The following is a 17468-nucleotide window of genomic DNA, read 5'->3' on the forward strand; positions in this document are numbered from 1 at the left end:
TTTCATACTGAACTATTAACATTTTACAAAAAAACACCTTTTACCCTCCCTGTTGCAGCAAACCTAAGTACTTGTTAAACTAATGTTATTTAAATAGGGAATAAATGTGATATTTTTAAGGAGACATTTTAGTGTAAATCCAATCAGGGAAATGGAAATTCGCTTAGTCTGCGGGTTTGCTGCGGCGGGGGTATTTTTCTAATTATCAGGTTCTTGTAAATTGTTTTACAAATGTATGTATGTTGAGTATTGATTTAGTATTTTGTTTTTTCTAGATGTTGAGAAACTGTTCATGCACGTTGTGGAATATTCGGCAAGATTCAACCATCGAGCTCTCTACCCACCTGTCACTTGTTCTACTCATAACATTGGTAAGTTTGACTAACTTTAACACTGGTAATCCATAATACATGACATGTTTACTTTACTTTAAAATAGGGATGGACGGGTCCCAAAATTTCGGGAATTTTTCGGGAAAAAAATATTCCCGATTATCGGGACGGGATTACATTTGACACGGGAAATTTTCGGGACGGGATTTGGTCCGATCGTCGGCGATTTTTCCGCTTCGCGAGTGCCGATAACGCCGTTATTGCGAGCGATAGGTCCGCGAACGCAGGAGACGAAGTCATTTCGATGATTACGCCGTGACCGCGGAGTCTTAATGACGGTCGCGCCGTGACCGCGAAGTTTTACCGATGATCGCGCTGTGACCACGAGTCATACCGACGATCACGCCGTGACCGCGAGTCATACCGACGATCGCGTCGTGACCGTGGAGTCCTACCGACGATCGTGCCGTGACCGCGAGTCATACCGACGATTTCGCCGTGACCGCGGAGTCCTACCGACGATCGCGTCATGACCGCGAAGTCCTACCGACGATCGCGCCGTGACCGCGGAGTCCTACCAACGATCGCGCCGTGACCGCGGAGTCATACTGACGATCATGCCGTGATGGCTGAGTCATGCCGACGATCGAGCCGTGATCGCGAGTCATACCGACGATCATGCCGTGACTACGAGTCATACCGACGATAACCCCGTGACCGCGGAGTCATACCGACGATCGCGCCGTGACCGCGAGTCATGACGACGATCGCGCCGTGACCGCGAGTCATACGGACAATTGCGCCGTGACCGCGAGTCATGACGACGATCGCGCCGTGACCGTGGAGTCATACCGACGATAACCCCGTGACCGCGGAGTCATACCGACGATAACCCCGTGACCGCGGAGTCATACCGACGATCGCGCCGTGACCGCGAGTCATGACGACGATCGCGCCGTGACCGCGAGTCATACCGACAATTGCGCCGTGACCGCGAGTCATGACGACGATCGCGCCGTGACCGCGAGTCATGACGACGATCACGCCGTGACCGCGAGTCATGACGACGATCGCGCCGTGACCGCGAGTCATGACGACGATCGCGCCGTGACCGCGAGTCAGCAATGCGCCGTGACCGCGAGTCATACCGACGATCGCGCCGTGACCGCGAGTCATGACGACGATCGCGCCGTGACCGTGGAGTCATACCGACGATAACCCCGTGACCGCGGAGTCATACCGACGATCGCGCCGTGACCGCGAGTCATGACGACGATCGTGCCGTGACCATGAGTCATACAGACGATCACCCCGTGACCCGCGAGACACAAGTTTCTATAGGTACCTGTAAATTGTTACCCATTTTTTGGCTTTTATAGATCAGTGCCACAAATGGTAAAAATTCATTTCGTATGTCTTTTTTGGTAACTGCAATACAGTACTTTCTTTTTATGCACAGAAAAAAATCCCGTCCCGTCCCGTTCTGAAAATCGGGAAGGAAATAAAAATCCCGTCCCGTCCCGTCCCGAACTAAAAATTCAATCCCGTCCATCCCTACTTTAAAATAGACAAAGAATTATCTCAACAACACTTTGTTTTTCAACAACAACAATCTCTTTTCAGTCCTTTTTACTAGGCCTTCTCAATACTTATATCATCCATACATTTTCATCCTTCATCGTACACTAGTCCATCTAAATATTTGTCTCATCCATTTTCATCCTTTATCATACTAGTCCATCCTGATACTTTATGATCATCTCTTTTAAATTATCTTTTACTAGTCCCTCAGTTGTCTATTCTCATTCTTTTTCTTACTCTAGTCCTTCCCAACACTTATGTGCACTCTTGCCAATACTTTCTCTATGTTTGCAGTGAAAGTGTTAAATGGACGAGAGAACTCTGGACCGTTACCGAGGAGTTATGCCGTGTCAAATCAGCTGTACAGCAAAACCCAGCTGTTGTGCTGTACACTGGGACATTTATCGGCGGTCTACTGCCTGCTGTTTGATCGTACCGGCAATTATGTCATCACTGTAAGTTTGCAAAATATACGGAGTGTGTCTGCATGCTTCATTCCATGTTACAACTTTGTACCTTTGTTTTAAAGATTAGGTCAGTGAGTAAAATAAAGTCCCAAAATCTTAGCGTAATGTAGACCAAAAGGGTGTCGAGTTAGTAAAATGCTAGGTTATAGTATGCTAGGTTATATCGTGTAATGGCTTAAAGTTATACCTGAACCTGAGATGGGTTACTGTACGTTTTCTTTGATTATCATATTAAGATACTATTTTTACTGCCATATACAATAATATTAAAATATTATAATTTAACTTGTTGAAGAAAAACTTAACTGTAGCCCAACTTATTCTAATAAACTCTAGGTCATAGTGTTGACTAAAATACTGATTGGCAAAGCATGTACTGGGTTCAGTTAATTAGTTAAACAATTCCAACAAAATTTTCATATTTCCCTTGGACTACGCCCCATGGGCTTCCAAATTTTCCATGTTTACATTTTGAATGAATGTAAATATATCATAAGTCAGCTGTAAATACTTTAAATTTGACAGTTCACAGAGCAGAGGTTAAGAGTACAGGTTCTGCTCTCGAGACATTCTAAAAATATAAAACAAGCATTTCAAAGTAAAGATAAAACATCTGATTACAGATAATAAGGTTTGGGTATCATGTAGCTTAGACGAGAAGGTATAGCTAGTGCTTCAGTCTTGCTATGCTTAGCTCTTGTGTTCCAGTATTAATTTCCGCAAGTAGCCAATGTTCTGTGTTACTATTGAAGCTACCCAGTATCTATTTTGCCACCAAGGTTGCTTTTTGGGTTGTGAATATCACATTTTACTGATATTCACATACAAATGTTGTGGAATAATTTACGATTAAATTGGTTTGCAGGGCGCAGACGACTTGTTGGTCAAAGTGTGGAGTGCTATAGACGGCCGGTTGCTGGCTACTCTGAGGGGAGCGTCGGCCGAGATCTCAGACATTGCTATCAACATGGAGAACACATTGTTGGCGGCTGGCAGCATAGACAGGCTCATACGAGTGTGGTGCCTTCAGACTGCTGCTCCAGTGAGTAATTTTTTATAACCCTTCCTCACATTCTAGGACGCTAGGCTCTGTACCGGAACCATTTTGACACTCCAGGCTAGCACTAGGGGGTCACGACATTAAAAAAATTCCTTGGTTGATTGGCGAGATTTGAACTTGAACCCAGGATCATGAGGATCAAAGTATCACGCTCTACCATTAGATCTCCATGCTCCCCAGTGGCATTGGTCACATGATTCTAATGTTGTTGTAATTTCTCACAGAACTTAGACTAAAGGTTTACAATTGCTTTAAATTTAACTCAGGATTCAATAATGCAAATAATAGTTTAACATGTAATATATGAGTAGTAAAATATTATAAACCCTCAAAATGTTAGAAATTATCTCATTCATTTTATAATCACAGACTTAGGAGTTATTTTAGTGTATCTTGATGAAAAAGTTTTCAACGTTTTAAAATTAGTCACATATTCATATTATGTCAGTGTCAAGAGTCCAATTTATTTCAGATTTGATTGGATGGTAAAAATGTTATTACCTGTATTTTTGTCACCTTAAAGGTAAGTAAAGAATTGTATATAACTTATAGGGATTTGGGATTTTATTTTTTAAGTATTGGTGTTGAGATTTAAAATTTAAAACCGTGTTCAGTAAGAGAAATCATGTTTTTACAAAACATTGAACATATATTTTCCCACAGGTGGCAATACTGACATCTCACACAGGCATGATCACTGGTGTCAACTTCTGTCCGGGAGTCATAGACGGGAGATATTACCTAGCCTCCACGAGCTCCGACGGCTCTGTCGCTATCTGGGGATACTCGACCAAGAACAAAGTTACCACTTTTAAGTAAGTCTCCGAAACTGCTGAGTTAAAGTAATCTATTTATGGAGGTTCTTGGTATATTTGCTTGTAAATGATTCACACTCACTTTGTTTTCAGTTAACTTTTGGGTATGATAAATTTAAAGGATTATCATGGACCATAACAATGGGCGTAAAACAAGTTTTCACTATATTCCGGGATCTGGATTCTGATTCTGTTCTAAGGGAAGAAAGTAATTAAAACGTCACAAGACTAAAGCTCGAGTATTACAAAGGAAACACTCTTAGAGAACTTCTTGGTAGTCGAAGAAGCTAGTAAGAATGAAAAATACCGAAAGAAAAAAACAATTAGTTCTAATATGAAGTGTTCCAAGCTTACAACTTAACATACGATATTTCCGTTTCCAGCCCCAAGCCGATCCAGTTCATCGAGCGCACAAGGCCGGGCAGCGCACAGATGATCAGTGCTGCATTCAGCAGTGGGGGGATGTTCCTGGCGGCCGGCAGTGCGGACCAGTACGTGAGGGTGTACAAGTTGTCCGGTCCGACGGGACCTACTCGGGTCCTGGAGGTGGAGGCTCATAGTGACCGTGTAGACAGCATCCAGTGGGCCAATCACGGGCTGCGGTTCGTCAGCGGCAGCAAGGACGGGACAGCACTCATCTGGAGATATAGCAGACAGCAATGGAAGAATCTGAGGCTTAGCATGGCTACCAAGTTACCAAGGTGAGACACAGAAATTGACTTTTGAATGTTTTGGTGTGAAAGACTGTCTACTGGCTTTTACTATGAAGCTCTGAGTTTAAGCTGTAGCCAATTATAAAACGAAAATTAATCAATTTTAATGAGCCCAGTGTAATGTGTTGCGACCTTTTACACAATGGATACACAGTCTATTAGCCCCTGGAGTTTTTTTCCTAATCAGCAAGCTGCATTTCCATTAAAATATATTATTTTACAAAAAGTTACCGGTATTCATTCAATTTGGCTACTGTACGTGACAATTTTTTGACAGAAATTAGCAGTATATTAGCACACTCTGTTGGTGGATCAATTCAACTACGTTCATTTTCATACCAATACCCTCTACAGTTTTAAACATTGTAATGTGGAATAGCCAAAGCTACCGATCACTGTAAGGTTATTCACTTATTTTACTAAGGGTTCACATGAGTCAATCATTTTAATTTAAATCATTCCAAGTCATATATTTTTAACTTGGCCACAGGGCAAAATAGATTTTATTTTTATCCTCCAAAATAAAACAAGTAACCATTCAATAAAAAAAATAATTTTGTGTTATTCGGTCAAAAAAAGGAATTTTATTGAGCCATATGAAAATCACAATTTTTTGTGGGATACCATGTAGAAACATGTACAGTGTTTTGATACCAAAAACAAGTTTGCAACTTGTTCAGGAACTGTTCATCTGTAAATAGTAGTTTTCACCACTAGGAGCAAAAGCAGCTGTTTTTGGTACGCAATAGAGCTTGGAAATACAATTGAGTTGAGTACCTAAGAGACACTTTCGCTCAGTGTGATGAACAACTATTCTCATCATACTGTAGAAATAACCTTATAATCGTTAAGTATTTGAGTTTAGTGGCTACATCACATCAAATTTGACACCTCGGTTATGTTGACAGAAAGACAAATGTAGCGGAGGACGTACCTCAGGGAGAAGAAGAAGCCAAACAGAAGGTGAAGGTGACCATGGTGTCGTGGGACTGTCGGGACAAGTGGGTTGTGACTGCATGCAGTGACCACACTCTCAAGGTAATATTTTGTTTAAACTTATGTCCTTCCACGGTTGTCAGCTAATACGACTAGTACAAGAAAATTTTGTATATGTGTGTTACTCTTTTGTTAAGTTGCATTTAAATTTTTTTACTATGGTTTCACTTAACCATAGTTAGGTTTTGGTTTAAGAGGGTGCTGTCGAAAGAAGTTTTACAGTATTTTTGAAGCAGTGTTAGTTAAACAGGAATCCATCTAAGTAAAGGAAGGCTGAATGTAATGTTGTAGGTTTGGGACTCTTTCACTGGGACATTACTGCAGCTCTTATCAGGCCACAAGGATGAAGTGTTTGTATTGGAAGGCCATCCTCATGACAATCAGGTAAAAAAATTGGTTTTATAATTTTATCTTCATTAGCAATAAAAACGTTATCATAGCATTCACATTGTGTCCCCTACCCTCTATTTGTTTTAATTTTTTTCTTTTGGTTTCCGATTTTGACCACGATACAATATTCTCTATGTGGTTTTGTTTAGCAATTTTACAGCTTTTGCTGGGTTTATGTACAAATCTTGTCTTTCAGGTTATATCGGAAAAGAGAAAATTTAAATTTCAAAAAATGTTGTGTTAGGTTTGTTTTTTACTGTGATGGAAAATGTTTGTGATAATCCCTTTTTTACGGAAAGTAAATACAAAAATGTTAAATAATCATTGACACTCACTTTTACACGTATGCTATTACTGTTGTAAGACGGTAAATACATATAAAATATGTTAGTGACAATTGATTTCGATTGGACGATCCAATAACCATCAGACCCAATAAGCGAATGACCAATAGGCAAATGTCATTCGCCTATTGGTTCTGATATAAAAAAACAGAGGGCCAGGCTTACAAGTTACCAGGATTGCATCACAGCTGGAACAGGTTATTGTGCATCAAATTTATTAGGTCTGATGATAATTGATAAAGTAATATTAATAACACACAATAGGCTGATTAAGAAGGTATTTAATCCTTTAATAACTTAATTTCCCAAAAACAAACTTCAAACAAATCACTTTTTGTGTTTATAGATCTTCATGAGTGCCGGACACGATGGTTTGATCCTCTTGTGGAACGTCGTCTCAGGCAAGATGATTGCTTCGTTCCAGAACAACATAGAGAACCAGGGTCACGGAGCTGTGTTTGACGCCAAGTGGTCGCCTGATGGTACGATGCTAGCGGCCACAGACAGTCACGGACAGATACTCATGTTCGGACTGGGCAGTAAACCAGCTCGAATGTTACAGGTATACGCTTATTTCGAGTGTAAAGTGTTAGTAAAAAATAATTCGGTGGTAGTCTATGGTGATTGGCATACACTGATGTTAAAGTTAAAGGTCTATGGTGAAGTTTGAGGTTAACACTGACACAAATGCAGTGATTTTGTGCTCTCCAACAAAAGTGATTTTTATTGTTGCCTTTGAGTATTTTTTTGGATGGAAGTATTGCTGTGATTGTTAAAGTTTTAAAGATTATTTTTGCTATATAAATCATAAACAATTTTGGTATAATTATTTTCAGCAAGTCTTTAAAGTTTATGGCCAAAGTTAACCTCATTTCAGGCATGTTTAAGTAGTGCTTAATTATTTTGATTTTGTTTTAAATAATTTGAAAATCAAATAAAAGTAAAATTTGTAAATCTGTGGCCTTCCAATTTCAATATTAGTTTCAGATCTTGACAAATTATAATTATACATAGAAACCCTAGGACAGACTGCATACTGTAACAGCAAGTTTTACCATCAGAGAATCACAATTAATTGTTAAATGAAGAAAACATTTTTAGTGCAAAGGAAGTAGTTAAAAAGAGGACAAAACATAATATTTGAAGTAACTAACTAAATTCAGACCAGAATCTAATACCTCGTAGGACTATTGGGACACAAAATTTTGCCTTCTTAAAGGTATGTTGATGTGGTTTTATTCGCCAAATATTTTTCCTTAAACAATAGACTGAGGACAAAATAAAGAAATACAATTTGTTTATCATCAACTTTGCATTGGTTTAGAATAATTCCAGTGTTTAAGGATTAGGCCTACCTATGTAAATACCGTGCATGCTCTTAGATAGACTACTATAGATCTGCTCTTGTTTTTACAAGTGACTTACCATAATTATTGAAATGAAGAAATCCACTAAAATGCAAGAAGGATAGTAAATAAAATAAGGAGACCAAGAATCTTATACAACAACTGATCTGAACACTGACTAGTCTGCAATAGATTACTCACACAACTAACCTGTTTAATTGCTTCACTAGCCTAAACCTAGGTCAGGATTCTTATCTTTCCCAATTGATAAGAATTGTGTGTCCATTTCCTATAGCTAAATAGTTGTTAACTACAACCATTGACTAAGGTATATAAAGTCAATGCTACAACTGGTTGATAACAGATGATATAATACTGCCACAAACATCTGTCCCAGAATAGGCCTATATTGTTGCAGAATATATATTGTTGATAGTTAACTACAAGCTGTAACCTATTCCTATTATTAATGACAAATCTAATAATGGACCTACAATTAATTAATAAAATAGCATAGCTATATATTTAATTGGAAATTATTAGCTATAGCCTATACCAGAGATTACTGGTTTATTAGCCAGCAGTAATTATGACACGGAAAATTGAACACTTTTGCCCAATATGTGCAAAGAAAATCTGCAAAACACAGAAATCAGTAGCTTGTTCATCAACTTGTCAAAGGTGGTATCATTTTTCTTGTGCTAAGCTGACTAACAATTTGTTTAATGGTATCTCAAAAAGGAAAATTATATGGACATGTGAATCATGCAGCAAAGGAAACAAAACAAATAATAACAGCTCTGATTCCCTACAGGAGGATGTTAACGTTAGTGTAGCAGATTTTGAAGAAAAAATCTCCAGTCTAAAAGAAGAGGTGGACTTGGAAACATCATTAAATCTAGCAGCAAGTGTTGGCAATGCACTCTTAAAGGAAAATGAGGAGTTGAAAGAACATTTGCATGCATTAAAAACTCAACATAAGGAAACACATATGAAGCTAGAGGATGAGAATTTTGAACTGAAAACCAGTTTGAAACTCGAACAAGAAAAACTTATGGAACTAGACATGGAGCATAAAAAGGAAATACGTGCGTATAAAGAGAAACTGCATTCAATGGAGAAGTTTCAAAATGAAATTATATACGAGCGTGAAGAATTCGAAAAAAGATTGTTAATAAAGCAAACTGAAATAAAGGCTAAATCCTCTCTGCTTAAAAAAACAGACATCCTTGAGCAGACTATTAAAGACCTTGAGAGTAAATTACAAACAAATGATAACAACATCTCGACTTTACAAACTTGTTTAAAATCAAAACAAGATCAAATTCACAGCCTCTCCAATAAAAATTGTGAGCTTACTAATAACTTGTCAACCCACAAACTCAAACTAAATGCCTTAATCAAAGAAGTCGATCAAGAAAAAATGTGGCGTCAAGATAAATGGGTCGATGACTGTGTTCTCACATCCTATTTCAACGCGATGGCAAAGAGTGCTGTAGGGAAGAGGAGTGATTTAATTTTTCTTTCACCATCTCTAACGCATCTTGTTAAATTTAAGACTCCTACTGCAGCTAAAGAAGAGTTTGAATTTTTAAAAACCAACCAACATAAATACATTTTTTGTTGTATAAATGATACTCTTGAACCCTGTACTGCAGCAGCTGGATCACATTGGAGCCTCTTGTTTTGTGATCGCACATCTGATAAAGCTTATCACTTTGACTCTAATGGTGCATATAATGTAGATTCCGCAAAGCTTGTATCTAATAATCTTGGCATTGGGAATGTGGTACAGGTGCCTTGTATGCAACAACAGAACTCCTACGAGTGTGGCCTTAATGTGCTTGTGAATGCCAAGCATATATTGAACTACTTTTGCTTTTCATCAGCATCTACATTATCTTTTGAAGAATGGCTGCAAACCAAGAACTCAAACAATTCAACTGATGAAATCACCCACATCTCTACTTTAAGACAGAAAAACAAAACCCCTGATATCCCATCTCAAGATAAACTACCAACTTCAGAGAAAAACTCCTGCAACAAATGGACTGTTGTTAAAAAGGGACTTCAACAAAATCTGCAGACTTACCAAAATAAAACTGTTGCATGTAGTAATAGATATGATGCACTCATGGTGGATGAAAAACGCCACAAAAGTAAGAAATCTACGGAGAATCATACTAATGAGGATAATGATGGACAAGTTATGAAAACGGATAAAACTAAACATAATCATTCAAATGATAGGAAATCACCTAAATACTCTTGGAGAAAGCCTAAGGTAGAGTCAAAGGAAGAATCTAAAATTTCCCGACCGATTTTAGTCATGGGAGATTCATTAGTCAAATACATCTCTCATCCTAAAGCAGAAGTAAAATGCTTCAGAGGAGCAGGTGCAGCATACTTACAAAAGAAAATAGATACTATTGCTCAGGAAGCTGTTAAGCCTCAGATGGTGTTCATTCACGTGGGAACCAATGATCTTGACAGGATGAGAAATCCAGAAGATGTGATGGGCACAGTAAAAAATGTTATTGAAAAAGCAAAGTCATCATTTCCAAAAGCAAATCTAGTAGTAAATGGTATCATCTACCGAAGAAACATACCCAACTATCTGAGAATACAGGCCAATAGTAATATAAGATGGCTTTGTAAGGATATTGGAGCAATCTTCCTGGATCTTGATAAATACATAAATAACACCTGTCTAGGGAAAGATGGAGTTCACCTCAACAGGAAGGGAAATTCAATCTTTAAAAAAGTTATTGATAGGGTGATTTCTATTAATGAGAAAATATGCCCAATAACACTGGACAAAGAAGATATCCAAGGATTGGTTACGGTAACTGATCGAGAAGATAAAACTGTAACAGAAGACAAAATAAATGAGAAACAGATCAGGGTGACTAAATCTCACATGAAAAACATGTTTAATGAATTTAAAAATGATGCCAGTGTTGCCTTTGCTCACTGTGCCTCTCGGGATTTGGATGTTGAGAAGAATATGAGCGCCGGAGTTGCAACCGTTTTTAGAAGGGAATTCGGCAGACCATCACCGTCACAGTGCTACAATGAGTATCTGGCATGTCAAGAACTTAACTCAGGACCTGTTGTGTACACCCTCCTTACAAAGGATCAGTATTACAAAAAACCACTGAAAAAGGACTACGATCTGGCTTTCCAACAACTGGCAGTTGACTTTAAAAAAAGGGAACTGAAGAATCTGATATGCTCCCCTATGGGATGTGTTCATGATAGAATATCTGTTGAACATTTTGTGGATAGTTTGCTATCCTTCCAGAGATGTACAGAGGCCAAGATTAATGTGGTGATTTATTACAAAGATCCATATACAAAACTGAAAAATGGTTTATCTGGAAAAGAATTTATGAAACAACTCGAAGAAGTCATCTTGATGAAAACAAAAATGCTGGAACAAGAAAACCATGGCGTGGATTGTATTGAGAAACCACAAGCAAGAAATGAAAATATACCATCCATATGTATCAAGTCCCTGAGTCATTTTCCACCTCTACTGGCATCTTCTACAATCCAGATGTTATCAAGAACTGGCTTAGACGACTTACCAAATCACAAGCAGACATCTGATCTACAAACCCTCCAACTTCAGCCTTCCTCTGAGACCACTCCAACCAACAACAGTCAGCCCAGCCTCAACAACAGTGAAGAGTCAATGATTGTAAATCAGTCACCTGCTTCTTCTTTAAACTCGGCAGCCAGTGTAACACCTCCAATAAAGTAGATAATGCAATAGTAAAAATATTTCATCAAAATATTCAACACCTAGGCTCTAGAACCAATTCACTAGAAGTAACACTTAACGAATTAAAACCAAACATTGTTATCCTGTCAGAACACGATTTAAAAGAAGATGAAATATCCCGGATCAATTTAAACAACTACACGGTTCGTGCTTTCTTTTGTAGGAAGAAATCCAGGAAGGGCGGGGTTATGATACTATCTGAAGAGGGTTTGAACTGGAAGCAGGTGGCTCTACCTAATTCCCTAAAGGATAAGTATTTGGAGGAAAAGCAGTTTGAGCTGTGTGCCTCTTGTTTTATCAAAGGTAATTTTAAATTGTTAGTAATAGGCATTTATCGATCTCCAAATTCAAATATAAAAACTTTTTTAGACAGATTAAGTACTGTGATTGATTGTTTTAAAAAAAAGTATACCAATGTTATAATAGGAGGAGATCTAAACATTGATGTTATTAAAGATGATTATAAACATAATTTACTGAAAGACCTATTGAAAAGCCATGACATGAAATATATGGTCAATTTTCCAACTAGAGTAACAAATAACACAAAAACAGCCATTGACAACTTTCTTGTAAATGCATCAAAATCTTGTGATATGACGATTACAGGCATAATAACATGTTTATCAGATCATGACGGGCAAATCTTAAAAATTAAAATTCCCAACTTAGAAAAGCATTACAATCCGCCATTTATTAAGCAAGAAATTCGTAAGTTTTCTTGTGAAAACATAGAATATTTTGTTAAACTTATAAAAGATGAAAAATGGCTTGATGTTTATTTAGCTCCTGTAGAAAATAAATTTGACATCTTCCAAAAAACATTTAGTTATTACTTTGAATTGGCTTTTCCAAAAACTTTAATAACAAAAAAAAATAAAAAAAATAATTGGCTTACAGAAGAAATAAAAATCAAACGTCACAGACTCATAGAAATCAGCAAGGAAATCAGAAACAACAAAAAACATGAATACAAGGATATTTTCAAAACAGAAGTAAAAGACTTTAAGAAAATATTGAATCAAACCAAATCTAACTATTTTGCAAAAAAAATTAATAATTCTTCTAATATCCAAAAAACTGTATGGGACATTATTAACTCGGAAGTTGGAAATAAAAAACAAAAACACCTTAATAAAATAAAACTGTTAAGAGGCACGCATCTTGTTGAGGATCCCATATTAATTTCAAATATCTTCAATGAATATTTTTTAAATGTGGTGGAAGATCTAGATTCTAATAACAGCCAATGGGATTCAAATGTAACACATGAAATCCCATCCAGTTTTCAACAAGATGTCTTTCTGAAACCTAAGTTTAGTTTTAAGAGTGTTTGTGAGAAGGAGGTGGAAAACATACTGAAATCGCTAAAGAACAAAAAGTCTAGCGGCCATGATGATGTACCTATTAATTTACTTAAGAAAGTAGGTCATAATATCAGTAAAGTTTTGGCTCACCTGATAAACTCTTCCTTCATTTCTGGTTTGTTTCCAGATCAATTAAAAAAGGCAAAAATTATCCCTCTGCATAAAAAAGACGATGAGACAGATGTAATAAACTACAGACCCATTTCACTTCTTCCAACTGTTTCCAAAATTTATGAAAAAATTGTTTACAATCAGTTGAGTGATTATCTTGAAAAGTTTAACTTACTTGATGATTACCAGCATGGTTTTAGGCCTGGAAGGTCGGTAGTCACTGCAGCAGTATCATTTTTAGAGTCAGTTATTGAATCGGTTGATAGAGGTGAAACAACAATTGGCATATTCATGGATCTATCTAAAGCTTTTGATAGTGTAAAACATCCAATATTATTGAATAAATTGAAATTGCTTGGAATAACTAAAAATGCATTGCAATGGTTTAATTCCTATCTGAGTAATAGAACACAATATGTTGAAATTACTCAATTAAAAAATAATAAAATTATTCAAACTGCCTCAGAAATTAAAATAATAAAATATGGAGTGCCTCAAGGGTCTATTTTAGGACCATTGCTATTTTTGTGCTATTTAAAGGACATAAGCAGTGTCCTAGTATGTAGACCTAGAAGTGAATTGTGCCTGTATGCTGACGATGCTAATTTAATTATTTCCTCTCCTACACTGGAACAAATGGAAATTTCTGCTTTTCTAGAACTTGGAAATTTGGGCAGTTATCTGGTGTGCCAAAACCTAAAATTAAATAACAAAAAAACTAATTTTATCACATTTAAAACACCACAAAATAAAAATTCCAATCACCCAATAATAATGTATGACTCGCAACTTATTGAGCAAAAGACCAGCACAAACTTTTTGGGTCTAACAATAGATCAAAATTTGAATTGGAATGATCATACAAAAAAAATAGTTTCAAAAATCAACTCTGGAATTTTTGCCCTTTCAAAAATGTCTGTGTACTGTGATGTCAAAACTTTGAAAAACATTTACTTTGCATATATCCATTCACATATTTCCTTTGGTATCTGTCTATATGGAGCAACAACTCAAATCAATCTAGATAAAATATTAAAACATCAAAAAAGAGCAGTGAGAGTAATGCTCAGACTAAATTCTGATGTCTCGGTAAAAGAGCACTTTAAACAGCTAAACATACTAACTGTTTATGGGCAGTATATTTATGATTCAATTTTAATTTTTAAAAATAAAACCTCATCCGATGTATCCAATCTACCGGTTCACCGATATGAAACGAGAAAAAAAAATCAGATTTTGCAAAATAGGCACAGATTAAAGTTTTATGAAAAAAAGCCATCATTTGCTGGTAAAAGTTTTTTTAAACATATCCCCGGAGGAATTAGAAATGAAAAAGATCCAAAAAAGTTTAAAACAAAACTAAAAAATTTCTTAATAAACATGGCAATTTATTCTCAAGAAGAATTTTTCCACCTCCCTCAAGAATACTAGAAGAAGGCATCTGTATGGGGAGATGTATTTTTTAATTTAAGATTTATTTTTAATCTGTATTTTATATTTTAATAATTGTAATCTTTGACACTATTCAAATGCTGTATTATGTATACTTCTCAATGAATAAAGAAATTGAAAATTGAAATTGAAATTGAAAATTTGAATTTTTCTGAGAAACAACAAACCGCTGTGCCCAAAAATAATTAAGAAGACTCAAGAACACTTAGTCTTCTTTCTTCTCCCTTCTGATGAAGTCCCTGATGAGTGAAAACCATCTTTATCAGAGAAAATGTTGGGTGTATTTCGTGTAATGGTTTAATACCTAAAAATATAAACAACCTTTTTGTTGATTCTCTACTGTAATGGTGTAATAGATCTGTAATAAATCTATGCTATTTTATTACTTCTTATGTTACAAACTTTATTGTAAATTTTGTTAATATTAGTTTTTAGAGGTTAAAAACTGTAAGAAAGGATCATGAGGTCCTAAGTTCATCTCAGTAAAGAAGGATTTTCATTTAATTTCATTTTGGTGTTTCAGTTGCCCAAAGAGTTATTCTTCCACACGGACTACCGGCCATTGGTGAGAGATGCCAGTCATGCTGTGCTGGATGAACAGACGCAGATGGCGCCACACCTGATGCCTCCCCCGTTCCTGGTGGATGTCGACGGCAACCCCTACCCACCCCATCTGCAACGGCTAGTCCCCGGCAGGGAGAACTGTACTACGGAACAACTGGTGCCCAACATCATCTTCAACCAGGAGGGTGAGTGTGAGGTCTACTATGAATATAATTGGTTTGATAGGCAATCAAAGTAGTAAAATATAATACATCTTCTAATCCAACACAACTCGATATCTATGTACAAGTATTGAAAGGGCAATCAATCAATACAAAATTCTTACTCATTGCGTCAATGTAATATGTGATTTATAATAACATGGATTTAAACAATAGGCTACTATATAAATTTGAATGACTTGCAGGTACTTGCAGGCATTAATTGAAAGCTAGCCATGGCACTGCTGAACAATAGTCGCCTTAGGACCACTATATGGTGGACCAACCCTTGGGTCCACTTTAACCTGACAATGAGTCTAAGACTATACAAATTTAATTTAAAAACCCCCACATTTTAATAACAAAATACATCACACAAAAGTGTAATAATCTGGTTTTTTGCATAATTTAAGACTTGTTATACATATTTAGGCAGGCCATAGTTTCATTTATTCCTGGAATTAAAAGGAGAAAGTTCAATGCCGCAAGAGCTAGACAGTCTCTATGTCTAGGACATGTAAGGCTGTTTCTTTTTTTCTGTATCATATAACTGTGAAAGTCGAAATTATTATGTAAATTTGACAAATGTATGATGCTGATGTGTAGGCCAGCAAGAAGTGATCCAGGGAGTTCAAGATGCAAGATCTCACATCGACCAGATGATACAAGCGTTGGCACATCAGGTGAACCCACAGCAACCTTCACAGCACCGGCTGGCCACTACGTCTCCACGGACACAGCGTGAGTGTTGCCAACTTGACAAGCAATCAGAGCATGCAGAGTTAAAAAGTAATTGTATGACAGTGTTGGTTTTATTTTTTAAATGGTTGGCAACCTTTTTCAACCTTGCGTTTACCCGTCTAAATAATGGTACAATGAGTTCTGGGCAAGAAATCATTGACTTTCTGAAGCTTTCTTGTGAAGTAAACATACAAAAATTATATCAACCAGCTGTCACCAATTTTCTATTTTATACAAATGTAGATGAATGAGTCAGTACACTCTTACGCTAAAATTCTATTCTGTACATAATTGATAGTTGACATGACATACAAAATGGTTCATTATAGCTTACAAGTCCTTCTACAAGTTTTTCTTGGTAAAAAGAGTCAGCATATTTTACATCAGCGCAATCTGTTGGTAGCTCATTTCAACTATGTCAAATTTCTTAAAAATACTGGCCAACACTTTTACATGGGAATGGAATGACCAGTTCTTTTCAACAGTCAAAGTTAAAGAGTATATGGATGTGTCAGTACCTGAAGACAATCCTGGGTGTTTATTGGTTCTTAGAAAAATAAGTGATTCCAGGAATGATGTGTTGATTCACTCACTGATGTGTTACAGGTACAGGAGCTCGTAGAGAGGGAGATGTGGAAGGAGTCAGACAATCTAGAGGTAACTGGCAGAGAGATGAGATACGATGGACACAGAAGGTGATGGTCAAACCTCTGGACCTGGCATCGTTGAACACTGCTAGAGCCAAGATGTAAGTTGTGCACTTTGGTATGTGTGAAGAGGAAGAGAATGTAACATGAAAAGTCTGGAATGCTTTTCCAGGGTCTGGACAGTCCAAGGAATTTCTTGGAGATTACAATACAATGGGGTAGCAAATTTTGGCCCTCGTGTCACGGGCCAAAATCCAGTTGCTTTATAAAGTATTGATTGTGATACTAAAATCGGTTTATTCATAATGTTGTACACAATCTCCCCCATATCACAATGAAATAGTGAACATCTTTCGCAGTCACGTCACAATAACTGTGATTATCTTCTGCAATCACGGCAAAAGCGTGGACGTCTTCTGCGTTTACAGCAAAATCCTGAACCACAGTCACAGAAAAAAAATCCTGAACACCTTTCACAGTCTTTGTCACTAATATCTTCTAGTAACTAAATAACTAGTGGTGACTGCCGAGATAGAATGGAGGTCTCCAACAAGG

The 17468-nt window shown here is 37.0% G+C and overlaps 1 protein-coding gene across 1 annotated transcript in view; it reads left to right on the top strand.

Moving 5' to 3' along the window:
* LOC128991788 (bromodomain and WD repeat-containing protein 3-like) overlaps nt 1-17468 on the top strand; it is a 60465-nt gene that overhangs the window by 25543 nt on the left and 17454 nt on the right. Inside the window, exons 7-17 of the mRNA XM_054414975.1 lie at nt 276-371; nt 2208-2368; nt 3246-3422; nt 4104-4255; nt 4639-4956; nt 5877-6006; nt 6256-6348; nt 7045-7260; nt 15285-15510; nt 16132-16266; nt 16873-17014. Coding sequence (XP_054270950.1) covers nt 276-371; nt 2208-2368; nt 3246-3422; nt 4104-4255; nt 4639-4956; nt 5877-6006; nt 6256-6348; nt 7045-7260; nt 15285-15510; nt 16132-16266; nt 16873-17014 — 1846 coding nt within the window. The remainder of the gene's footprint in view (nt 1-275; nt 372-2207; nt 2369-3245; nt 3423-4103; nt 4256-4638; nt 4957-5876; nt 6007-6255; nt 6349-7044; nt 7261-15284; nt 15511-16131; nt 16267-16872; nt 17015-17468) is intronic.

Source organism: Macrosteles quadrilineatus, unplaced genomic scaffold (genome assembly GCF_028750875.1).
Source record: "Macrosteles quadrilineatus isolate MER2022 unplaced genomic scaffold, UCM_ALF_1.0 Scaffold_4__1_contigs__length_99947679, whole genome shotgun sequence".
Lineage (NCBI taxonomy): Eukaryota > Metazoa > Arthropoda > Insecta > Hemiptera > Cicadellidae > Macrosteles > Macrosteles quadrilineatus.